This window comes from Rhinolophus hipposideros (assembly GCF_964194185.1).
Source record: "Rhinolophus hipposideros genome assembly, chromosome: 19".
Taxonomy (NCBI): Eukaryota; Metazoa; Chordata; class Mammalia; order Chiroptera; family Rhinolophidae; genus Rhinolophus; species Rhinolophus hipposideros.
In genome coordinates this window covers 54,410,426-54,428,404 of record NC_138065.1, presented here as the reverse complement: position 1 = coordinate 54,428,404, position 17,979 = coordinate 54,410,426, and the positions used below count along the sequence as shown (strand labels likewise).

At 54.7% G+C, this 17,979-nt stretch overlaps 3 protein-coding genes across 13 annotated transcripts; 1 reads left to right on the top strand and 2 right to left on the bottom strand.

Moving 5' to 3' along the window:
• Positions 1 to 95: 95 nt before the first annotated feature.
• PFDN2 (prefoldin subunit 2) lies at positions 96 to 6,115 on the bottom strand. 3 transcript variants are annotated; one of them, XM_081024753.1, is made up of 4 exons: positions 5,974 to 6,115; positions 1,116 to 1,204; positions 884 to 1,007; positions 96 to 398 (listed from the first exon to the last, which is right to left on the bottom strand). In XM_081024753.1, exons 1-4 carry the CDS (start codon positions 6,046 to 6,048, stop codon positions 225 to 227), a joined length of 462 nt encoding a protein of 153 aa, XP_080880879.1. In that variant the 5' UTR covers positions 6,049 to 6,115; the 3' UTR covers positions 96 to 224. The 3 variants fall into 3 exon arrangements, with proteins under 3 accessions (XP_080880879.1, XP_080880878.1, XP_080880880.1); XM_081024752.1 differs by lacking the exon at positions 5,974 to 6,115 and adding an exon at positions 5,460 to 5,967; XM_081024754.1 differs by lacking the exon at positions 5,974 to 6,115 and adding an exon at positions 5,552 to 5,685.
• On the top strand, positions 6,098 to 8,915 carry NIT1 (nitrilase 1). 8 transcript variants are annotated; one of them, XM_081024745.1, is made up of 7 exons: positions 6,098 to 6,147; positions 6,717 to 6,809; positions 7,059 to 7,322; positions 7,413 to 7,516; positions 7,706 to 7,839; positions 7,983 to 8,108; positions 8,383 to 8,915. In XM_081024745.1, the coding sequence occupies exons 3-7, from the start codon at positions 7,069 to 7,071 to the stop codon at positions 8,647 to 8,649; spliced, it is 885 nt and encodes a 294-aa protein (XP_080880871.1). In that variant the 5' UTR covers positions 6,098 to 6,147; positions 6,717 to 6,809; positions 7,059 to 7,068; the 3' UTR covers positions 8,650 to 8,915. The 8 variants fall into 8 exon arrangements, with proteins under 8 accessions (XP_080880871.1, XP_080880875.1, XP_080880868.1 ...); XM_081024742.1 differs by having other exon boundaries at positions 6,128 to 6,237; XM_081024747.1 differs by lacking the exon at positions 6,098 to 6,147 and adding an exon at positions 6,201 to 6,237 and having other exon boundaries at positions 6,721 to 6,809.
• Positions 8,818 to 17,971, bottom strand: DEDD (death effector domain containing). Of its 2 annotated transcripts, XM_081024750.1 has the most exons (6): positions 17,833 to 17,971; positions 16,312 to 16,344; positions 11,416 to 11,802; positions 11,209 to 11,316; positions 10,800 to 10,946; positions 8,818 to 10,350 (listed from the first exon to the last, which is right to left on the bottom strand). In XM_081024750.1, the coding sequence occupies exons 3-6, from the start codon at positions 11,738 to 11,740 to the stop codon at positions 9,974 to 9,976; spliced, it is 957 nt and encodes a 318-aa protein (XP_080880876.1). In that variant the 5' UTR covers positions 11,741 to 11,802; positions 16,312 to 16,344; positions 17,833 to 17,971; the 3' UTR covers positions 8,818 to 9,973. The 2 variants fall into 2 exon arrangements, with proteins under 2 accessions (XP_080880876.1, XP_080880877.1); XM_081024751.1 differs by lacking the exons at positions 16,312 to 16,344; positions 17,833 to 17,971 and having other exon boundaries at positions 8,827 to 10,350; positions 11,416 to 11,866.
• Positions 17,972 to 17,979: the final 8 nt, after the last annotated feature.

Here is a 17,979-nt window from a genome sequence, read left to right as displayed (position 1 = left end):
TAAGCTGATGGGATCAAAAGCCACAAATCAGACGCTTTTCCCTGTCCCCATGCAAATTCCGGCCCTAACTGTGGGAGAAAGCGTCAGGCTAGAGCTAAGCATTCTGACCAAAACATTTAATTAACAAAAAAAAAATATTACAATAGCAGAGAAAATAATAATAACAATAAAGAGAAATTAGAAGATGTAGGAGTCAGGGTAGAAAAGATGCCATAGCCTTGGTCCTAGGAGACCAATACTCCGGCCGAGCTGGCCTTAGCCCCAGCCCCTTCTGAGGTGTCCTTGGCCGGCTTCTCGTCTTCCCCCATGAGACGAATGTTGTGCTTTTCCCGAAATTCATTTAGTTCTTTTCCCTTTGCCTGAAGCTGCTGTGTCAGTGTCTCAATGATCTTCTGTATCTAGAGGACAAGCAACAGCGATTCTGTAAGAACTCCAGGACTACCTCCCCCACCGCTTAACGACTACGGTTGACACCTCTAACTTCCCCTTTAACCTGGAAGTAAGAGGAGACCCAGAAACCAAAAGTATTCCTTTCTCAAACACAATGGTTCATAAACTTGCGTGCACATAAGAATCACCCAGGCTGCTTATTTTAAAAATGCCACTTCATGGACCCCACGTGCAAAGGTTCTGGGTCAGGGGAGGGCCTTGGAAGCTGCGTTTCACAGGAGTCCCCCAGGCGATCTGGATGGGGGTGTCCATGGACTCCACTGTGAGGAACTCCACTCGAACACCCCTCCCCCGACACACACCAGCCAGGTCAGCGACTGGGAAAAAGCAGCACACAGCCAGCGGCCCTCGTGTCCAGGAGCTGGACGCAGAACAGCGTAAGGAGCACGGCTCCTCGGCAACCTCTGCAACCTGAGCCCCCCCTCCTGCTCACCTGCTCCTTGTTGTTCTCCAAGGCAGGCAGCACCTCCTTCACAGTCCGCTCCACCAGCACACCTCCCACCATGCGGTAGCACCTGCGGGTCTCGCCCACCTCCTTCAGCGTGTCGATCACGAGGCTGCGTGGGGACAAGGCAGGGCCTGAGACCCAGGTCCACTCTACTGCCACCCTCCCTACAAAGTGGCCTCCCAACTGTCCTCTTGTTCACGTCTCCCGGCTCCCCGACCTGTGCTCATTCAACTCCATCTCCAGCTCAGCTGCCTTGGATGCCAGGCCCCGCTGTTCCTGGCGAAGGCGGTTGAAGCCCGCAATTACCTAAGAAGGAGAGAAAGACGAGAAGTGAGACAGGAGACGGGAAATGGCAGGCTTGGCAAAGATGCAGTAGCACACAGATGCCTTGGACAACCTGCCACGTCCGACTTCAGTTTGCCTGGCATTCCATTCACCCGACACTCGCAGGGCGCCCCCCGGGTGTGAGACGCATGCAGGTCCCTCTTGCAGTTTATGGTGGAGGAAGGGCCATTTGTAATGTGGGTAGGTGGACAGCTACTGGACTTGCAAGGAAAGGAGGGCGTCAGGAAAAGCTTTGTAACAAGTAACTCCTGTTTACTCTTACTGGGTTCAATGGAAGAAGAGAATTACGATTCGATGCATCTGGAAAAGGATTTTCTAGGGTATCGCTCCACTAATTATCTTTTCAGTTTAGTGCCCTCTTGTCTGACGAAAATACTCAACTCGACCAAAGAAAACTTCTTTGACTTTACTACTGCATCAAATAATGGTTCTCATCCGTATCGTCATCAAATTTTTTATTTTATTTTATTAGTTTCAGGTGTACAAGACAAGGTAATACTTAGACGTTCATCATTTACATCCCTCACACTGTGTCAAATTTTTGTAGGACTAGTCTATACTCACAGCCTCCACTTCCTCACTTCCCATTCACTCCCAACACAATGTAAGATGCATTCTAATTGCTTTCTGTCGATACTAGTTAGAAACTATTAGTACTTATTAAATTGTCCTCTCAAAGATTGTGAATGGCCTCCTACATAATTGCATAATCCAACGACCTTTTCTCAATCTTCAATCTGCTTCTTGAAACCTTTTCCTTTAAGTAGCAACATAGTATGATGGAAAGACTCCAAATTTTTGAATCTGACCTGGGTTCAAATTCTAGTTTGGCTATTTACTTGCTATGTGACCCAGTTACTTAACTTCTCTTGGTTTACTCACTTACAAAAACGGAGCTAATACACCACAGGGCAGAGTCTCTCAACATCATTATTTCCGATATTTTGGGCGGGATAATTCTTGTCTGCGGGGCTGTCCATTGCACTGCAGGATGTTTAGTAATGTCCCACTAAAAGCCAGTAGCAACTCCTACTTGTGACAACCCAAGCCCTCTCCAGGTCAAGTGTGTCCTCGGGCAAAAATCACAACAGGCTGAGAGCCAATGCCACAGGTAAGAGTGAGAGCTACTCCGAAGTGAGAGTCAAGTGTCTGAAAGAAGGTAGGTTCTCAGCTCTTAGTTTCCAGGACCCTTCAGTTCTCTGGTTCTCCCACCTCTCCCAACACTCGTTCTCTGTTCTGCAAGTTCTTCCTCTCATCCCTACAAGGGAGACAGGATCTAAGACTCTGTTCCAAGTACCCCTTTCTTTATTACCTATATTATTTCAGTTGGTATTCTTAGCTACTTCTATGATTTCAACAATCGCCTTCATTCTAATTGACAGCCAAGCTAGACCTTCTCAGAAATTCTAGACCCACATTCCCAAGTTAGAGGAAGGAGCCTTGGGTCAGACAAAACGGCTCAAGTCTGACCATGAGCAAGTTATTTCTTTTTTGAATCTAAGTTTTTTCTCTAGTAAAACAGAAACATCATCTGTCTCATAGGATGTTGTGGGGAGTGATTGATTACATCAGGGATTTAGGACAATAGTCAGCATCTGACAGGTTGTCATTAAACAGTGCCGCTATTATCACAGAACCTCTCCACCTCAATGTCCTAGGAACACCTCCGACTCAGGTCATTCAAAGCTGAGCTGATCACCTTTCACCCTGTTTTAAACTGTTCCTCTTCTTGTCTCCCCTATTTTTGCTAACGACAGCACTCTAGCCCTCCAGGTAGGAAACCCCAGCTCCATCTTTGAACACACCCGTATCCCATCAACTGCCAAATTTATTGCACCCACCTCAGCAGTTTTTCTTCGGCTCAATGACATCACCCTAATTCAAGCCTTTATTACCTCTTGTCTGAACTAGTACAGCAGTCTTTTACATTATCTCCCTATTTTTGGACTCTCCAAATCCATCCTACACGTTGCTGCTGGTTTCATTTTCCGAACACTTAGATGATATAGAAAAATGTTCATGATATATTATTAAGCTTAAAGAGCAGATTACAAAACAGTATATATTATATAATACAACTTTTATACAACAGTATATATTGTAGAATGACGTTATAAAATATGTAAAATACACACGTCCTCCCTTTTTACACACACACACACACACAAAACCATCGAGGAGGGGAAACCTCTCAGAGAATATGCTCCTAGACAGTAAGAATGGTTCTCTCTCAATCGCAGGGTCATGGTAATTTCTTACTTTGTACTTTTCCCTGTGTTTTCTACAATCTCCACAATGAACATGTGTTATTTTATGTAATAAGAAAAAAACTCAATAGTGCAACACATACCCTTCTATCACTCCCTTCCTGCTTCCATCAAAAACTCCAGAATTCTTTGTCGTGCAAACATCCAACTTACTTGGAAGATCACATCTTTCTGACTTATACCTCATGACTTCATTAAACCAACCGGACACTGCCCTTCGCATCAATCTATGCTCTGTGCCCTCCTCTTCTTCCTGTTTCCTGTCCCCGTTCAGAACTATCCACTCCTTCAGGCTCAGTTCAAGTTCTTCTGGTCTGATCATTGTATAAGTGACAAAAGGAGGTCTGATTCTCAAGTCCCTCAATTAAAAGCCCTGCTCTTCCAGTTCCTGACTCTGGGTAAGTGAACTAAAGCCTCTGAAGCTCAACTGTCCTTATCTATAAGGGAGGACAATACAGCCTACTTCAATGGCAGTAATTAATTGACAGAAGAGAAAAACCAGTAAAGTGCCTCGCACAATCAAGTTACTTGCTTCCATCTTGTTTATAAGGGACATATGTGGCTCCTATTTGCAGCAATGATAAATCTTATGTTTTTTACCCAGTGTTCTCTCTGGAACACAAACAAAAGCCAAAGTGTTAAGTAAGAACAGTCTCAGAACTCAATGATCACACTCCTCAGTGTCTTCTGAGGGCTTCTTTGTCCACCACCCTTACATGTTGGTTCCACCCAATTCTTCTTTCTTCACCATCTGTACAAACCCTAGGTGATTTCATCCACAACCATGGCTCTGTCTACCATCCAGAAAGCCACAATTCTATACTTTAGAGCTCTAAGTCAGATTTCTTTCTGGAAGTCAAGATTCATAAATCGAACCACTTACTAAATGTCTCTACCTGGATGTCCCACAAGAAACCCAAACTCAAATCCTACAATAAACTTATTCCCTCCCCCAAACTTGTCCATCTTCCTATATTCCCTGTGGCACCACCATCCATCAAAGACGAAAGCCTGAGAAACATCCTAGATCCTCTTTTCACCCCTTTTTCTGCACATTCAAGTCTTGCAGACCATTTCAAACTTTAAGTTCACCTGCATCCCAAACCTGTCAGGCAGTTTCCTGTCTTAGTGCTTTTACACATGGTTCCCTCTACCTAGAAAATCCTCCAATTCCTTCTTTGCTTGACTCACTTCTCTCATCCTTCAGAACGGAGCTGAAGGATTGTCCCTTCTAGAAAACAAAATAATTAGCACTTATTAAGCCCATACTATATTCCAGTCACTGTGCAAAACACTGTGCACGCATTGTCTTGCTTAATAACCAGTGTTCAGTGATGAGGTAGGTAGCATTAGGTTTTCTACAGGCAGGAAAGGCCGAGAGAAGAAACTCTTGGGAGGTCATCCTCTAGGGTAGAAATGGTCAAACACTCGTCTGTCCCACCGAGTGCACGTCTTCCCTTAGTCTTAGCCACCCTGCGATACCACGGCTTCCCCTGCTGCCGCCCCCCCCCAGCCCATCACCTCCTGCTTAGTTGGGGTCCCTCCTCTAGCTGCCCTAAATAAGGGTCTGTGGGGCACACCGCAAACCTCATTGTTTGGCTTGACTTTCCTCAAAGGAGGCAGGCCACCTTGAAAACAAGGTCTGTTTCATTCGTCTGTTTCCCTGCACCCAGCAGAGCACCTGGCACACGGCAGACCCTCAAAAGGTATCAGGTTCCCTCCCCCTCCCCTTTTCCCCACTAAGTCTCAGGCTACGTCTTCCTCCCTCAAAATCCCACAGCGCTTTATAGCTCCTGGGCCGCTCACGTCTGCCTCCTGTTAACATTTCGCGTTATCTCACGCGCACTTTCCCCAAGCAGACTGCCACTCTCCGAGGGCAAGGGACAGCTCGAAGACAGGTATCTTTACGCTGATACGTTTGCCCGCGTAACGGTGCAGCGAACACCCACTGCAGGGCCGTGAGCAGAAGGGCTACCGCTTCGCTGCGTTTCCCTCGGGCGGGCGTCGGGTTCTCCCCACGTCGATCGAACACGGGCCGCACCGTTAGCCACCGCCGGGCACCGGGCGCGGCCTGGGCCAGACGACGGTTTCTGGGCTCCAAGGGGATCCAGTCCGCGAGTGACGCGGCTCCAACCGGCGCGACGCAGCTGGGCCGACAGCGCCACGTGGCTCCGCGGTGACCGCCACTGTCCGCCCGGTCCCGGCTCGGGCGACGGACGGCACAGCCGGCCCGCGGGCGAGCGCCCCGGGAGTGGCGACGAGGCGCGCGGCCCAGCGACAGCCGTGCGACGGCGCGGAGACGCGGGGAGGTGACGCCACGGCCCGGCGGACCCGAGCGCCCGCATCCCACGGCCCCGCATCCCACGGCCCCGCATCCCACGGCCCCCGCCCGCAGGCCCGGCGGCGTCCTCCCACGGCCCCGCCGCGTCGCGTCTCCTCCGGCGCCGCCCGCCCGCCCCGCACCTGCTCCGCCGACGCCGCCCCCTTCCCCGCGCCGCTCCCGCCGCTCCGGCCCGCGCGACCGCCGCTCTCCGCCATCGTCGCCGCCCGCGGGGCTTCCGGCGCCGCGCACCCCAGCGTCACTTCCGCCGTCGGCCTCCGCCCCGCCCCGCGCCTCCGCCTCCGGGCCGCTCTCGGGTGGGCCTGCGAGCGCTCCCGCCGCCTGTCCCCGCGGTGACGGCCGCCGGCCGGGCCGCCCTGCGCAGCCGAGATGCCGGCGCTGCGAGGGCAGGGCGGAGGGCTTAACGGGAGGGGGCGCGGGCGGGGCCCCGCCGGGTGGGCGCGGGGGGCGGGGGGGGCGCCGGGAGGCGGGGTGGGCGGGGGCGGGGGGCGGGGGACCCTGCGCGGGGGCGGGGGGCGGGGGGCGGGGGCGGGGGACCCTGCGCGGGCTGCAGGGGGGCGGGGGGCGGGGGCGGGGGCGCCGTCGAAGCGGACGCCTCTGGGCGGGCCTCGCAGCGCTGCGACGGCCGGCGGGCGGCGGCGCTTCCGTTCAGTGCGCGGTCGCGAAGCCGAGCTTCCGTCCTCCCCACCTTGTGACCTCCTCCGTGGCCCGCACGACCTGTAACGAAGAGCGTGTACAGACCTGGGGCGCAGGGGCTGTTGACTGGCAGGCCCTGATTCCGGCACGGTGTGAAGGCGGAGCCCCAGAGCCTAGACGTGCACGGCTTGACGGAGGGGTTCGTGTCCTTATTTCTGCCTTTCCGCAGGCAGGGCTTCGTCACAAGGCCTCAGCAGCTCCTGTCCTTTCTGTGTCCTGCACTCCGGATCCCTCGACGCCCAGGACTCTGTGCTCAGCCCAGGTAACACGTTTGTCGTATCTTCAGTGCCTGGCACGTAGTAGGTGCTCAAGTGTCTGTTGGATGAATGGATGGTGGGAGACAGTGGGGCACGAGCCATCCACAGAACATTTGATCGGTGGGCCATTGCTCCTTGTACGGGCAGCATCAGAGGGGTGTCCAGCCTTCTTGCCTCCCCCATGTGAGCCCCTTGCCGTTCAACTTGGGTTTCCCCATGCTGGGAAATCTGAGTCCTGCCTGCGCTCTCCGCAGGCCCAGAGCCATGGCTCTCTCCCCCTCCTCCTTCTCCTCCGGGGCACTGCCCCTGGTGGCTGTGTGCCAGGTAACGTCCACACCAGACAAGCAGCACAACTTTAAAGCGTGTGCTGAGCTGGTTCGAGAGGCCGCCCGACTGGGCGCTTGCCTGGCTTTCCTGCCTGAGGCATTTGACTTCATTGCACGCGACCCTGCAGAGACTCTGCACCTGTCTGAGCCACTGGGTGGGAGCCTTTTGGGAGAATATGCGCAGCTGGCCAGGTACCAGGGAAAGGGGGGGAGGGAGTTTCTTTGTGGGTTAGTGTCTCTGGATTACTAGATATGACAAGTGTCAGTGTCCCCTTCCCCCAGGGAATGTGGACTCTGGCTGTCCTTGGGTGGCTTTCACGAGCGTGGCCAAGACTGGGAGCAGACTCAGAAAATCTACAACTGTCACGTGCTTCTGGACAGCGAGGGTGAGATGTCATAACTCTAGCCTGCCTCTTCCCATGCTTTTCTGCCTAAACAATTCTCCAGAATTGTCAACAGGAGTATCCGTACTTCTCTGTTCGTGGCCTATGAACTATCACCTTGGGATGAGAGGAACTAAAAGCTGGGCTTTTAGAGAACCAACCAGACCCAGGTTTCCTCCTCTCTTACTCCAGGGTCGGTAGTGGACACTTACAGGAAGACGCATCTGTGTGACGTAGAGATTCCGGGGCAGGAACCTATGCATGAAAGCAGCTCTACCTTGCCTGGGCCCAGTCTCAAGTCCCCTGTCAGCACACCAGCAGGCAAGGTGGGACTGGCATATAGCAGGACGAGAGGGAGGGGAACAGGGACTCTGGCGTGTAGTGGAGGAGAAGCAGCCCTAAGAAGTAGGGTAGCGGTGTTGTGATAGATGGGACTGGGGCTAACCAAGCAGACTGGTTTTCCTTCCAGATTGGTCTTGCTATCTGCTATGACATGCGGTTCCCTGAACTGTCTCTGGCATTGGCTCAGGCTGGAGCAGAAATACTTACCTACCCCTCGGCTTTTGGATCCGTAACAGGCCCAGCCCACTGGGAGGTAAGAGGACACTTCTTCAAAACACGCCTTCTCTCAACCTGTCTTCCCTCGGCCCTGCCAGTTGAAAGACTTTCTCTCCCTTCCCAACTAGTGGGAAAATTCATTTTCCAGGTTGTTGCCTCTCATATGTTAAAGAACAGTTAACATCGTAAATCTTCCCTAGGCAGTTACCAGAATGGTCACAGTGGGCAGACTGGCCTGCAGTGTCCATTGCCTGTCAGTTCCCCACTAGCTGGTACGTGTGTGCGTCAGTGAAACACGTCCTCACCTCCAGGTGTTACTGCGGGCCCGTGCCATTGAAACTCAGTGCTACGTAGTGGCAGCAGCACAGTGTGGACGCCACCATGAGAACAGAGCAAGTTACGGGCACAGCATGGTGGTGGACCCCTGGGGAACCGTGGTGGCCCGCTGCTCCGAGGGACCAGGCCTCTGCCTGGCCCATATCGACCTCGGTTATCTACGCCAGTTGCGCCAACACCTGCCTGTGTTCCAGCACCGCAGGCCTGATCTCTACGGCAGTCTGGGTGCCCCACTGTCTTGAGACTTGAGACTTCTGACTTTGGGGCACTGAGACCCCCATTGTGAGCCGGGGTTGCTGTAACTTATGGGCAGGACCCAGGCGCAGCTTCCCTCACTTGGAGAACCTTGAGGCTCAGCTTCTTGGCAAAGAAGAAACTCACCTGAGCTCAGATTTCAGTTTCAGAAAGGTGGAATTTTATATAGTCACTGTTTATTTCAAGAGAACTGAAATTATGCTGAGGGCTGAGCAGCACTGGCATTGAAAAAAAATATAATAATCATAAAGTCTGTGTGTGGACATCTCCTTCAGGAGCTGAAGGGGAGGTGGTGTTGGACCAGCAGACTAGGAGCCATCCAGGCCTCCTGGCTCACGCCACAGGCCTCCCTACCTACGTAAAAGTGCGACACTCAGTGCATGGCCTGGCCCCATGCTCCCAAGCCCGAAAGTGGGAGTGGGGGCGGGGGGAGGACAAAGAAGGGAGCTGATACTAAATTCCTTCACTTTCACCTACTGCGCCCTGTGCCCAAGTCAGAAGGATGCAAAGGGGAAAGGGGCTGCAGGGTCCATCATTTATTTTCACTTGAACATGGAAGGAAGGCTCACACTCCCCCTGCCCCTTTTCAGGGGGAGTCTATTTTCATCAGCAGCCTGGCCCGCCCACCCGTGCATGTGTGCACAGACACACCGCAGTCGGTGGGGAGGGGCGACCAGGCTGGCCTATTCCTCTTACCTACTCTCCCCTGAGGAGGGTCTGACAAAAGGGGAAAAGGGGGAGCCACACCAGGCAGAGGTCTTGGCCATGGTGTGGAGGGAATGAGGCAGAGGAGCAGCACCAGAGGCCAGGAGACAGTGGGAAGGGCCGCAGCTTGTTTTTTAAAAATTCTGTAATTTGGGAGAGGGTGGTGATTAATTTCCAAAACCCACTTCCGAGTCCCACCTTCCACACAGCTCCCTTACTCACAGCCCTTTGGTTTTTCAGACAGGATTTAAGAGCCCTCGTGAAGCCAGTAGCACTGCTGACCCCCACACACGCACGCAGATGCAGTGTTCACTTCAGTCCCTTACGGAGACTGTGCTACAGCCTTTGCTTGTCCCTGCACATCTGTCTTCTGGCTCAGTGGCAAGGTGGCTGTAGACACATGGGGTAAGTGGGAAGGGGGACAAACAGGAAGCCCAGGCACATGGCTGCAGGGAGGGGTGGGGACACCGCTTCCATGGTTCTTTGTCGTTTCCTTAAAAAAAAAAAAAAAAAAAAAAAAGGCAGGGCTGACCGGTTGGCAGGGTGAGAAGAGACCCCAGAACAGAACAGTGTGCCCCAGACGTGAGTGGCGGGCAGCCCCGGAGGTCAGGGCGAGGCCTGCAGCATCAAGTTCGTCAGGAGCTTCTGTCGGCCCAGCTCGTAGTCCTCCTCGTCCACGTTCACCAGCAGCTTGATAGCTTCGTGGCCCACGGCCTGCTTCAGGGAGTCTGTGATGAAGACACCTTTGAGCGCCTCCAGTAACGAGCCGTTGATGTAGTCGCGCCAGAATGCGTCGAGGTAGGTGAGCTCGGAGAACTTGATGTCGCAGATGATGGAGCCCAGGTCCCGGGACTTGAGGATGGTGTTGGCCTGGTTGAAGCGCTCAAACTGGCGCTCGAGCGGGTCCTGCCTGTTGGAGAAGACGTTGCCCTGCAGCGCGGTCTCATGCTGGCAGTACTCCGCCCGGACCCGCAGTCTGATGTCTGGGGAGGAAGAGGTGCACAAGAGGCTGCGGTCAGGGGGGGCTGTGCGAGAAGGGCTGGCAGAACAGGGTGGGCAACTCCTGACAGCTCCGTACCTCTCCCCTAGGACTTGTTCCTTCCTGGGGCCTCAGAAACCCTGGCCCTAACGCAGGAGGCTGGATCAAGTGGGCCAGGCCCAGGCCAGACTCCCCATCACTCGCAAGCGGCCCCTTCTTCTACGAGGCCTTTTCCTAGTCACCTCACTACCCTGTCATGACCTGGTCCACCGTACAACATGGATGTCATAATGGCACCCCTTAGATTTAGTATCAACTAAAAAGAGCTGAAATGCACCCTGCCACAGAGGTGGAGGAGCCCGAGACACCCCAGCGTCGCTGTGCAGCCGCCACGCACGCCCACACTGCCCAGGGTCCCCGTCCTCGTGCCCTCTGCAGCCCCCACTTGCTCACCACATGTCTGCTTCTCCTTGGGATCTGCTGTCACTGACTTCCGGCGTTTTCGCTGGCTCCCGAGTGTGGCTCTCCCTCGAGCTGGCCTCTTGCTACACATCTGAGGGCCCGGAGTGGGGCAGCACACCACAGGGTAGTGAGGAGGCACTGACCAGAGCGTTAGAGGGGAGAAGAGAAAGTCAAACACCTGCCACGCAACAAGGGGGAATCACGTACACTGAGCACGGAACGCAGTAGCCAGGATGTGACCCCCAGGTTGTGGACGCCTGGGGTCACAGGGCCAAGGTGATGCAATGGTGCCTCACCTGGTTTATGGGGCTATGTGAGGGGACAGTGTCCTCTCACTTAAGCCAGCAAAACTGGGGCTAGGATGGGATCACAGCAATGAGGGGACTTCATATCCTCTCACCTGTTTTAGGGGGTTGGGTGGGCCTCGGTTCTGGGTCGCTGAGGGCTCTGGGGGTCACATAGCGAATCGATGTCTCCTCCAGATACTTGTCCACAAGATCGGGGCACACTGTGGGGGAGGGGTCATTCAGGAAGACACCCCACTTCTGGTGCAGCCCTCCCGCGGGGCCTCCCCCGCCCCGAAGCCCCCAGCCCCGGGCGCCCTCACCAGCCCGCCTCCGCTTGAGCGTGACGTAGGGCAGCAGGTCATGGCGAGTGATGACGCGCAGCAGCTGTAGCACCTGGCGGAAGTTACTCTCATCACAGCGGCCCTGGCGCTCTAGCGCCAGCAGGAAGTCACGTCCGTTGCGGATGAGGCCCCGCTCGTGGTCGTCGATGACATCAACGAACAGGAAGGAGAGCACGCGCACGTCTCTGTGTGTCAGATGGGTGCCCACAACGTCGAACATGCGATGCAGGCTGTAGAGCCCGTGCTCCAGCGCGCCACGCTCCTCCGGCCACACCTGGCTGGCTCGCCGCTTCAGGCCCGCCATGCTGGGCTCAGGGGCACAATGTCTCCCAGCGGTCCCGCTCTGCCGCCGGGGCCCCCGCTGCGCTGCAGGGCAGGGAGAAACCAGCGTGGAGAAACAGTCACTTCTCCAGAGGGAGACTCAGGTGCAGTTCCAGTGCTGCGTTTCCAGCAGGAGTTGCTCATAGGTATTACCATGATTGGCCCTCCTGCCACCAAAATACTGCTTTTGGTTCCTTGTTCCCTCCCCACCTCCAGTTTACCTCTTAAATGTGGGCAAAATCGAGAAGAAGAGAATTCGCTCCAACTCCATTATGGAAGCAGTGACAGATGAACTTGGGACTAACAGCAGGGAAACTGAAAATCTTTAGGGTGAGAATGGTTCAATTCTGTCTATCATTAAGCTCTAGCTGTGTCACCTTAAGCAAGTCACTTAACTTCGAAGTCTCAATTGCCCCCCTGTCCAAAACACGGATGGAAGAAACCACTCCTCATTCTTGTTAAGAATTCGCTTAGAAAGGACAAGTAAACCTCACATACGTCGTCGTGAGAGCGATTTCAGAGAGAAGCGTCCAGGCCCTCGGACAGCCCAGACTCGTCCCTCCAGAACCTATCCTTAGGTTTTGTACCGTCCAACCAAGTCCAGGAGATCCATCAGTACTCACCCAAAACCGTGGGCTCACGTCCACACACCTGCCATGCCCGTGCTGAGTGGCAGGAGGTGCCCCTTGGACATGTCACCTCCTGCCTTTCCTCATGGCTGTCACTTACCACTCACAGCCCTACACTCGTATCAGTGGGCGTTTGACTCACAAAGCCCCTCCATCATCCTGTGAATGACCCAGCCCAGGACCCATCCTCAGGTCCAACAACGTTCATGGTCGCTCCGGTCACTCATACTCACTGCCCCCCCAAGAGCACACGCCAGTACTGCTCCCCTCTGACCACAACCTCCAACCACCCAATCACTTATAAATCCCTGTTGATGCCGCTTCAGAGTATTTCCCAAATCGGCCTCACCTTGCCACCGCCGCTGCCCTGGCTCAGGTCCCCGGGAGCTCTCACTGGGGCCTCTGCAGCGGCCTCCTTAAGGGCACTTTACTTCCAGCCTGTATCGCCCAAACCCTTCCCCACACCCAGCTAAACTGCTATCTACAGTGCACGCCTGACCATCACTTTTCTGCTAAAGACCTGTCCACAGCCACTCCTGACCTATAACATTCCAGCTCCTTACACAGCACACCAAACCTGCCCACCTTTCCAATCTCCACCCACCTCTCATTCTCTAAGGTTACTGTTTACAGTGCGTACACATCACTCCGTTCATTCTGTCCCTTCAGGCCACTCCCTTTGCCTGAATGCCCGCTTCCCTCTCGTCCCACACCCCCGTCCCCACCGTCTTTCAGATGGGCAGCACGTACTGCCCCTGTGAGAGTCAGCTCAGACGCCACCTTCGAGTTCCTTCTCTACACCACACGGGTAAGTAGCCCTCCTCTGTGCTCCCATGGACAGCACTGTTTCCTTGAAGCCATTTATCAATGTGTACAAAAATTATTTGTGCGTTGATTGTCCCATTAGATCTTAAGCAACTCGTTAGAGGGACTAAACTACGTCTGCCTTTAGCTTCCCAGTGCCTAGCAGTGGCCTAGCCTCGCATACACTGACCTCCATGTCCGAGCGGTCATCACAGCAATATCAATTAGGAGACAAACTCACGGGAGTCCAAGAGTGAGAGGACCTCATTAAAACCGGACACATGCAACTCAGAGACCTGCTGTGCACTGGCTGTGGCCTCCCTACACTGCAGGGCTGCCCTGCCACCGCACCCTCCTCAACAACAAGGGGCTGTCTGTCCCTTTCTTATACGGAGCGACTGGGTCTGGGTTAACAAGGAGAATAAAATGAGCTACTTCAGAAGAGCCAAGCTGGCGGGGGCAGAGGGGTGGGGTGTCTCAGGAAACTGAGGAGCAAGTAGGACCTAGTCCCCTCTTCCTCAGTAACCGTAAAATGGAAGCATGGAGACTCACACCCTTAAGAGAAGGGGCGGCCCACCCTGGAATCACTTAGCCCCATACCATGGGTTCTGATATGTGGATCAGAAATACAGCCCACTTCTAGTTATGACAGCCCAGATGCCCCCACCCCGCCGAAGCATGGGGAACAGCTGGGAAAGGAGCTACTCAGCTACACACTGGATTTCCTCACCTGGTCCTCTCACTTCAAACCACAGCCCCTGGGTATAAAGGGAGGGCCGGAAGGAGAACAACTTCCTGCTCAGGATAGGCGGCCTGGGGACCTGAGCCTCACAGCCCAAGCCTCTCCCTGTTCCCCATCCCACCTGCTCCCTTTGGCTGGCTGCTGATTATAAGGATCCCCGAAAAAGCACATGGGGTCCAGGACTCCCTAATTCAAAATGCCCTGCCTATAAATCCCAGGAAATGAAGAAATATTGTCCCCACATTAACTGGCCACTGGAAAACGAGGCAAACTACAGGAAAACACTATAGTCCTAATTATTCGTCAATGGCTACAACTCTACAACAGGCCTCAATCATCTGAGAGTTAACTCCCTACATTTGAGGGGAAAACCAGCCACTTTTAAGTCCTAGATCCCCAGACCAGATCACTCACGGTGCAGGAACTCAGAGCTTCTAGGTCAGCGGTTCTTAAGCGGGGGCGATTTTGCCCCCAAGGGTTATTCGGCAACCTTGGGGGGGGATTTTGCCCCCCAGGGGACATTCAGCAACATCGGAAGACGGTTTAGACTGTCGTGGGGGGCGGGAGTATGACCAGCATGCATGAGTACGGGCCATGGATGTTGTTAAACACCCGACAACACAAGGACAGGCCCCACAACAAAGACTTATCCAGCCCAAAATGTCCACGGTGCCGAGAGTGAGAAACCCTGCTCTATATGGGGCAGAACGAAGGGTCAGAAAGGATAGAAACAGAATGTCACTTTCCACCCAAGATCTGAAGAGGAAGCCTTCCGTCCCCAACCCAAACCCATCAAACAATGTTCCAGAAGAAAAGGAAAGCCAGTGAGACACAGACTTATTTAACTCATGAGTCCCACTGGCACTTGGGAGTTCCATCCCAGTCCAAGCTCAGCTGCTCTGTCACCTGCTGGCCCATTCAGGTGAAGAGCAGGGACAAGCTACACTGCCTTCTGCCCCATCCCAGGAGTCTAATCTGACCTAGTTCCGTGCCATCCTCTGCCAGACAGACAAGAAGGACCCCACACATAACCCTCACAGCCAAAGTTCTAGAACTAAAGCAGGAGCAGACCCTCGCTGGTTAGGCCACTTCTTCAGTAAAGTGAAGTGGAGAAGAGGCCTGCGTCTCCCGAAGCCACGTCCTCGAGAGAGACAGCAGGAGCTGGCATGCAGGCTATCAGGCAGCCCTCCCCACTTAATGACCGTCTAGGACGGTGAGTTCACTCACTCAGCAGCCCAGATGTGGATTCCAAGAATCTATTTAACTTCAGCATTAAAAGAACATGGCCAGGTTCCTCTTAACCCGAGAGATACCCAGCTTTCTGTGGCACCGGAGTGAGGGAACCCAGTGTAAGTTACACAGAGCTCCTAGATGAAGTTTCCAGCACGGTGAGGAGAGCGTACCCTCTGCACAGAAGATGAGCAAGACCTTCTGAGTCTTGGTGTCTGAAATAGTGCCAGTCACCAAGACAAACACAGCAGCCAACATGAGTCCTGATCCTACTGGCTGGTTTGAGTTCGTTTGAGATTCTGATGTATGAGTCCCCTACTAGTTTCCCAAAAAGAATTCTTTTATTCTGATGAATTGCTGCATTTCCTAAAGTTGTAGTTTGTTTGTTTTCTTTAGGGAGGTCCAAGCCAGCCAGGGCTAATGGACAGTCTCTATGTATCTACAGGATTTCCTTGATTGCTTGTTCTGTTAGGTTCTACTTCCCAGCAAAGTCTAGTCTCAGCCCAACCACGGATGATATCTGTATTTTCACAGAACTAGAACTATTTGACTCTCTCAGAGGCCCCTAGAGAGGAAAGTCATGTGGAAGAACTAAAAAAGAGTGATGTCTTGAAACTCGAAATAAAAACATGGAAAACCTTGAAGATGGCTAAACGTACACGAAGAGCTTTTTTGCCGGTAAGAAAATGTAACCAAGTATCTGGAAGTCAGAATTACATAGTAAGATTCCTCAAAAGGAAGGTTCCAGGAACCCGGAACCCTGAGGCCAGCATAAGCTACAGGAAAGGCCTTCCCATGGAAGGTGGTGCCTCAGCAGCCCTCCAAGGAGGACATTCAGCAGACACTGTGCTAGAGTAGAATGTCCCATGTGCTGAAAACTGTTTCTCTCAGAGCTGACCAAGAAGACTAGATGATAACGAAACAAAGCTGGGGACTTTCGCCAAGACACCTGATTTCTGCTCTCCTTTCCCTCCTACCTTTCTCCAGTTACCTAAAGAGACAGTGACCGCAACAGATGCTGCACACTCAGTTTGATAGGTGAACGAAGACTCCTTTTGCCTGGCACCTACCCCATTACTGGGCTCAACCCCAATACATTTCCCTTCCCCTCACAGGTTTGAAAATGATAAAAAAAAGTTCCAGACTTACCTCTGCAAGAAACTTAATTTCCCAGGTCTCTTCCTAATGTAAGGTTCAAAGCCAGCAGCAGAACAAAAATAAGGGAGAAAAATAGAGTTAATTTTCAAGTTTTATTTTGAATCCTCAAAGGACCAAAGAGTTAGCAGATCGTAGTTGCAAAAATACACAATCGAGCCTAAAGCCATTTCAATAGAAAAGCTCTACTCCAAGCTAAATGAGAACTCACCCCGCCCAAGTCCCCAGGCTTCCCCACGGTACTATCCAATGCACAAAACAGTAGCAACTCCAAGAATTTCCAGCCTCCACAGCTCAGGGTAAGAAAGGTCCCAAACGCAACAACTTGTGGGAGAACCAACTATCCTCTGACACCTTCCCACCTGACTCCTCAATTCATTAGGAGACCCACCTATGTTGTTAAAATGTAAACACTGATTTTCATTTTCGGGGGAACTGGGAGAAAAGTGACTACAGCCGAAGAAGGCATTTTCGTTCCGTCACCCAAGCACTTCACTTAGACCACAACGTCCTCCAAATTCTGTCTCGGCCCTCTCCCTCACCCCGCACACAGTGAGGACACACTCGCCACCGGGGCAGCATCCACACCGCGGAGGGGACGTTCGCTACACCGAGCCTCCCAGCCCCTCAACAGCAGGAGGCGGGTCTGCAAGCTAAAGCCCGGTGCCTCCGAGCCCTCCCGCGTCTCCGCGCCGCTTGTCCCCCTCCCAGGGCCGCGTCCGGAGCGCACGGGCTCCAGCACAGCGCGGCCGTGCCCCTCTGCTCGCTCTGCGGAGACCCAGGGAACTCCCTGCGCTCGGCACGCGCCCGGACAGCAGCGTCCCCAGGTCCCCTCTCTCCGTACCCAGGACAAACAAGGGAGAAGCAAGCGAGGGCGCCTGAAAGCAAACCCAAGTCCACTTCTCCGAGCCCACATGACCGTCCCCTTCCGCCCGTCCCTCCCCATTAAAGCCGCAGGCCCGGCGAGGAGAATTGGCCGCGAGCGCTGCTGCCCGACTGCGCCGCCTCCTTCGCACGGGGGGGCGGACCCCAGCCCTGTCACCGCGCGGCCCCGCCGTCCCGCCCGCCCGCCCGCCCCCTCCCTCTCAAACTTTCCTCCCAGTCTCACTTTCCGCACGGCCTCGGCACGCCGACGCGCTCTCGGGTCCCCACACCTCCGTCCGCCCCCATCCCACCCCGAAGCTCCCGGAGGCCCTTCCCCCTCCCGCCCCAATTTAACCCTTTCCGGCCCCGTCCCGCCGCGCGAGCCCCACGCTGCCCCGGTCACCTCGTCCCAACGGCCTCGCGGGAGTGCAGCCCCCTCCCAACCGCTGGCCGCCGCGGGCCCCTCGCCGCCCCGGCGGGACCGCGGCCGCGCGCCCCTCCCGCCGCCCCCGCACGCCCCCTCGGCCGCGCCCCTCCCCCGCCCGGCGGCGTCCCGTCACCTCCCCTCCCGCGGTCCGCGGGCCGGACGTCGCCCCGCCGCCCCCTCCGGCCTCCCTCTCGGGCCCTGCGCGGCCCGCGGCCCCGCCTCACCCCGGGCTCAGGCTCGGCGCCGCCATGTTGGATCCATCCGCGCCGCTCCCCCGGCCGTCTCCCGGCGCCGCATCCGGGCTCCTGCCGCCGCTGCCGCCGCCGCTGCCGCCGCCGCCGCCGCCGCCGCCGCGGGCGTGGGGCGGGGGG

Bases quoted from the DNA above. Each gene is read 5' to 3' on its own strand.
- DEDD (XM_081024750.1), bottom strand. From the start codon at position 11,740: ATGGCGGGCCTGAAGCGGCGAGCCAGCCAGGTGTGGCCGGAGGAGCGT. The intron at 11,317-11,415 runs GTGAGGGCGCCC...CCTCCCCCACAG, and splicing joins GCTCAAGCGGAGGCGGGCTG to TGTGCCCCGATCTTGTGGAC. The intron at 10,947-11,208 runs GTGAGAGGATAT...CGCTCTGGTCAG, and splicing joins CACCCAACCCCCTAAAACAG to TGCCTCCTCACTACCCTGTG.
- NIT1 (XM_081024742.1), top strand. The intron at 7,323-7,412 runs GTACCAGGGAAA...CCCTTCCCCCAG, and splicing joins GAATATGCGCAGCTGGCCAG to GGAATGTGGACTCTGGCTGT. The intron at 7,840-7,982 runs GTGGGACTGGCA...TTTTCCTTCCAG, and splicing joins TCAGCACACCAGCAGGCAAG to ATTGGTCTTGCTATCTGCTA.
- PFDN2 (XM_081024752.1), bottom strand. From the start codon at position 5,885: ATGCGGGGCCGTGGGATGCGGGGCCGTGGGATGCGGGCGCTCGGGTCC. The intron at 1,008-1,115 runs GTCGGGGAGCCG...GTCCCCACGCAG, and splicing joins ATGGAGTTGAATGAGCACAG to CCTCGTGATCGACACGCTGA. The intron at 399-883 runs GTGAGCAGGAGG...CTTGTCCTCTAG, and splicing joins TGGAGAACAACAAGGAGCAG to ATACAGAAGATCATTGAGAC.